The following is a 6,000-nucleotide window of genomic DNA, read 5'->3' on the forward strand; positions in this document are numbered from 1 at the left end:
AATCAATTGAGTGATATTTAGTTTTGTCAACAAGGCCCTTAAGGTGACATGTCCATGTTTGAGGTGGAGGAGAGGGGGGAAGGTGAGGGTGTGAATGCATGAGGGTTGAGTTGTGTGTGTGCCCGTGTGTGTGTGTAAGTGTGAGAGAGAGTGAGAGATTGAGCGAGTGAGTGTAAGAGAGAGTGAGTGAGCGAGTGAGTGAGCGAGTGTGAGTTTGAGCGTGTGAGTGTGTGCCTCGTACCTGTTTTGGGGTCCACGTCCCCCTGTAGGTGAGGCGGGGGGTTCCCGGGTGTGAAGTGCTCATTGCTGTAGGTTATCAGAGGCGTGAGCGGGTGCACATGGTGAGGGTGCTGTACCACTGGAACCTTATTAGACTGAGAGAGAGACAGAGGAAGAGAGGGGGAGAGAGAGAGAGAGAGAGGGGGGAATTCGGGGAGTTAATAGGAGACTGCTGGGTGCCGCCGCAACTTAACCTCAACACTCACAAGGAAAATAATGAAAGGGAATGCAATGCAAGCCATCAAAATTCCCAGTCCTGAAGGGGATCCAGACCGCACATGCCACAGGGAAAACAGTGCGGTTTGTAATTAAAAACACTTGTGTGGCGTCACACAAGAGTTGTGCAACACAAGAAGCTGAGAAGAAGAGGAGAAAGAGGAGGAGGAGGAGGAGGAGGAGGGGGAGGGGGAGGGGGAGGGGAGGGTGGGGTCAGTACTAGTTCCCTGGTGGTGGAGCAGGGGTGGAGTTGGGTGACGAGGCACTTTAACCGTGGCTTGCGGTCTATTCGATCTTGCGGTGCTCGCCACTAAATCAAGACAAGGCGCAAAATTCCTCCGCCATTAACAACTCCGCCAGGCTCTTCTCTAGAACCAGCCCACACTCATCTCTGCATCCAAAGACCCCCACCCCGGACCCCTCCCCCTCCTCCCCTCCACCCCGGCCTTCCATCACCGCCTCCCCCAGGGTCCACCGGTCCTCGTGTGTGTGCAGTGCGGCGCGTGTGTGTGTGCTGCATTGTAATGAGGCAGGATTGAAAGGCGGGGACGGGTGGGTGGGGGTTGTAGTAGTTTTAGTGTTGTAATCTGGTCTTTGTGCTCCTAAGTGGATGGAACCCTTTTTTCAATTAGCCAGAGATTACAGCTGAGCTTCAGGGCCCTAACCAGCAGACCGTCTCACACACACACACACACACGGAACAAGATAACCACATTAAAGCAGTGGTGTAGATTAGCGAGCCTCTTTCTTGCTCGGCAGCTCTCGCCATCCTTATCATAACAAAACCAAGAGGCCCACTGTAGCTGGGACTGCTGTATGTGTGTGTGTGTGTGTGTGTGTGTGTGTGTGTGTGTGTGTGTGTGTGTGTGTGTGTGTGTGTGTGTGTGTGTGTGTGTGTGTGTGTGTGTGTGTGTACGTGATTCTCTTAGTGTGTATGTGTGCGTGTGTGTGTGTACAAGTGATTATCAAAGTGTGCATCTGTGTGTGTGTGTGTGTGCATGTGTTTGTGTGTGTGCGTGTGTGTGTGTGTGTGTCATCATCCCGCTCCCTCATAGACCCCAAGACCCCTCATTAGTAGCCTGGCTGCTCGGAGAAGACCTTAATAGAACGATGGCACCAATCCAACAAACACCAGCTACATTAATGGACCAGAGAGAGAGCGAGCGGGAGGGGGGGGGGCATACATGCATAACACAGCCTGGTTAGGCTCGTGCTCATTGGCTCAACAAATGCAAAGCTGTGTTTCCTGGGGGGAGATAAAAAGCGAGTGTAACGCTGGGAGAGAATTGCCCAAAGCAGCCTGTCGAGGCTTTAGCTAATATCGTGGCTAAATGAGCGAGCGTGGGCGACTAGCACACAAACCCAGGGCTTAATAAGCAGCTAACACTAAATAGCGCGTTAGCAAAGGGGCACCGGCCTCTTCTATGTGGGGTGGTACAGGCTAGCCCCAGCCCGCTAGAGTGCTGTGCTTCACTGGGGTGGGGTGGGGGGTCGGGAGGGTGTGTGTGGGTGTGGGTGTGTGTGTGTGAGAGAGAGAGTGAGAGAGGAAGGGGTATTCCCTGGTGGCGTGGTCCCAATGAAAGATTAATGAACCCAGCAGAACCCCAGGGAAACAGGGAGACCCCCAGAGACTCTGGGCTGAGGAGCGGGCGTGTGTGTGTGTGTGTGTGTGTGTGTGTGTGTGTGTGTGTGTGTGTGTGTGTGTGTGTGTGTGTGTGTGTGTGTGTGTGTGTGTGTGTGTGTGTGTGTGTGTGTGTGCATGTGTAAAAAGACGGACAAGACGAATACACATTCCACACCTGCTCTGATCTAGCATCTACAATATCAGGATGGATAAAAAGAAAGGTAAAAAAGGAGATCAACAATAATGTGGAGGAGAGGGGGGCTGGGCAGCTGATGAGCTGTTGAATACTCATGATGTCTCCGACTGTCTCTCTCTTCATCTCTTGTCCCCCCAGCCCCCCATCCCAGTGGTAATGATGTGAAAGAATGCTGTGGCTCTGGGGCAGCTGAAAGGCTCCGGCTGAGCTCATTTAAATGAGCTCCATTGAGGAGCGAGATCCATCCAGTACACACGCACTCACCCGCACGCCCACACAAACACACACACACACACACACACACACACACACACACACACACACACACACACACACACACACAGACACACACACACACACACACACACACACACACACACACACACACACACACACACACACACACACACACACACAGACAGACAGACAGACAGACACACACACACACACACACACACACACACACACACACACACACACACACACACACACACACACACACACACGTGCACGCCCACACCAACACACCTTCGTCTTTTGTTTGCATCTTTTTTTTCTGGATTAATAAATAAACCAGTAAATTTAACCCCTTACTGGAGTCAAGTCCTGTAGTGTTGTAGCTGAGGAAGCTACAAGGTCACCCCAAATAGAGCTACAAATACACACTTTTTCTGGCATGTTCTACCAGGGAAGAGCTAACTCCACTCGGATGCAGTCAACACAAACACCCACACACGTATACACACACACACACACACACACACACACACACACACACACACACACACACACACACACACACACACACACACACACACACACACACACACACACACACACACACACACACACACACAAACAACCTAAGACCGCAGGTTCGATTCCCCGCTGTTCTAAACCAACCCATCCGTTTTCTAGCCAGAAATATCTGCCCTGACCCGGCTCAGTGACACAGAGTGCCAGAGCTGAACACAAGCCAATACAAACTGTGGCATGGGCTCAGTGGCTTGGTCTCCGTGTCATAACCTATTAGCAACACCTCGACAAAAGCCCGGGCGCAAAGGAGAAGGCCGTTTGTGGTGCCGGTCACACTTTAATCACTCCTTGTCAGGAAGCAACAACAGACTGGCTGATCCATAACCTCTGACCCCCGGAGGTTTCTATTTAGCTGCCATTCAGACCCCCCCCCCCCCCCCCCATCCCCTTCCAAAACCCAAACATCCCCCGCATGGCTAAAAGCAACCGAGAGCTTTTTCACACCCCACAGGCTACATGAGCTGATATTGTAACCAAACACAATTCCTGGATAATGAAACGTTCTAATGGGAGCCAGGGATTGTTTGACTGGTTTGTGAGCACCTTCCCATCGTGTGATGGAATGAGTCTGATAAACGTCCTTTGACCCCCTGTCCAGTCTAACCTCCAAGCGAAAGGAGGGAGAGGGGGGGGGGGGGGGAATGAGAGCGAGTGAAGGAGTGAGAGATGGACAGAAAGAAGGAGGTAAGATGTGAGGGAGGGAGAGAGGGATGGAGTAGGGGAGGCAGGGAGGGAGGGAGGGCCACTGGACAGGAAGAAGCTGTTGTCATTGTGTTTCTGCCTGGTGGCGCCTCGCTGAGCCAATCTGAGCCCTAAACGCGGAGGCGGCGACCTTGGCCGCCCAGGGGGCTGTGGGAGAGGGCGGGGGGGGGGGCTGAGGTCCCTCTCCTCTGCTCCGTCATGATATGATGAGTTGTCACCACAGCTAGCGGGGCGCTAATGAGCTGTGGTGGAGGGAGAGAGAGAGGGGGAGAGTGATGGATCGAGACCCTCGCACGCCCGCAAATGCCAAAGCAAGCGGAAAATGCTGCCAGAGAACCCAGCGCATCCGCGCCCCCACTAGCTGGTAGCAGCGCCTGTCCAAAGCCCTGGGTGTGTGTGTGTGTGTGTGTGTTTGCTGACATAGACACAGTCAGTGTGCGTGACAGTGTGTGTGTGTGTGTGTGTGTGTGTGTGTGTGTGTGTGTGTGTGAACACAAAGCCTATTTGATAAGCTCCGCTGAAGAAACAACTAAAAAAACTAAAAACACAAACAAACTGAGCAGTCATCACTCATCAGTGATATGAAGGATGGTTCTGAGGTGAGATCTGTGTACACACCAGAACCCTCAGTTCCCCGAGGACTGCGTTTCCCCTACAGGAAACCCCTTTAGACAGGTCTTCAAACCCAACACCAACAAACACCTCAAAATCTTCTGCTACGCTGACCGCCATTGGCCACGTCCAGTGACCTGATCTACACTTGCACGTTATTTGACTGGGAATAAAACCAGCTTTCCCATTTCCATGGAAACACTGGAAACAAGTGAGGAGACGGTGATCCGGATACTGAGGAGAGGATGAGTTCACTGCTACACAGACAGACAGAGAGACGGACATACGGACAGAGGCAGGCAGACAGACAGACAGGCAGGCAGGCAGGCAGACAGACAGAGAGAGTGGGAGAATAAGCGAGACAGGGACCCCTGTGAGGGGGAGGAGAGGACCCCGGGGAGGACAGTGTATTTAAAAGTTAATCTATTCACTTTGCTGCGGTGACACGCAGACCGCTTGATCAGAGAGGGCAGAACAAAAACCCCGTGCCGCGGCCCGGTCCCGGGCCCTTACAAGCACTCGGCACGCCATTTAACTCCGCTGCTCATCTTTGATAGCCGGCACTTCAAATGGAATCGCAAAAATGACACAATACCGCGTCTCCCCGTTAATATGCCCGTGCGCAAATTGATTAAATACGGAGTGGTATTTGGTGGAAATTGTTTTATATTGTGTAGTGCAAAGCGACTCTTTCGTGAAAAGTGTGTGTGTGTGTGTGTGTGTGTGTGTGTGTGTGTGTGTGTGTGTGTGTGTGTGTGTGTGTGTGTGTGTGTGTGTGTTTGTGTGTGTGTGTGTGTGTGTGTGTGGGGGGGCTCGTTGAAGGTTTTTTATTTCCTTTTAATATAAGCAGCCTCTTGAGCTGCCATACCTGTATTAAAGGGGTATTAAAGAGGCTTCTAGAAGAGACCGAGCTACTGTTGAGAGCAAGGCTGAATTCTGCCTTTTGAAATGCAATCAGGGCTTCAGAATTTCAGTTGAAAGCGAGGCAATTACGATTTTGAATTGGATCGCAACGCGTACAAAGAAATATGTTAATCTGCTAAGGTTATTGAATTCTTATTTTACATTTCATGGTTAAGACATGAGCCCGATAGGAATAAATAAAAGTAATTCCCAAACCCTGGTGAATAGATTCAAATGATTCCAACGTGCTGTTTGTATGAAACAACGTATGGAGACAGCAACAGTTTTAAAGGAACGTAAACACATCCTGTGGTGTGAAGCGGTGAGTGAAAAGTCCTCACCTAGAACATCAACCAACATAAACATTATTCAGGTGTGAACACAAACATCCACAAACCTTTTTATCGTGTCTGGTTCAATCTATCCAGTCTTTCCAGATGTGTGCCATACAGCTCATGGTTAGCATGAAAAACAGCTGACATGATGAGGGCTCTGATGATAACCTCAGCACATAACACAAGCACTGTGTCACAACAAGCTGCTCTCGGGCTAATGCTAACACAGAAAACAAGAGAGAGAGAGAGAGAGAGAGAGAGAGAGAGAGAGAGAGAGAGAGAGAGAGAGAGAGAGAGAGAGAGAGAGAGAGAGAGAG

General features: G+C 51.0%; 1 protein-coding gene and 1 long non-coding RNA gene across 21 annotated transcripts in view; one reads left to right on the plus strand and one right to left on the minus strand.

Annotated features, from left to right (window-relative positions):
- The window catches only part of LOC132446056 (uncharacterized), a 173,949-nt gene that overhangs the window by 41,877 nt on the left and 126,072 nt on the right, over positions 1 to 6,000 (plus strand). The gene's annotated exons all lie outside the window — the stretch shown is intronic.
- The window catches only part of tcf7l2 (transcription factor 7 like 2), a 101,602-nt gene that overhangs the window by 16,642 nt on the left and 78,960 nt on the right, over positions 1 to 6,000 (minus strand). For all 20 annotated transcript variants that reach the window (XM_060036133.1, XM_060036138.1, XM_060036135.1 and 17 more), the window contains one exon: positions 242 to 374. In XM_060036133.1, the coding sequence (XP_059892116.1) occupies positions 242 to 374 (133 nt within the window). The remainder of the gene's footprint in view (positions 1 to 241; positions 375 to 6,000) is intronic.

This window comes from Gadus macrocephalus, chromosome 18, assembly GCF_031168955.1.
Source record: "Gadus macrocephalus chromosome 18, ASM3116895v1".
NCBI lineage: Eukaryota > Metazoa > Chordata > Actinopteri > Gadiformes > Gadidae > Gadus > Gadus macrocephalus.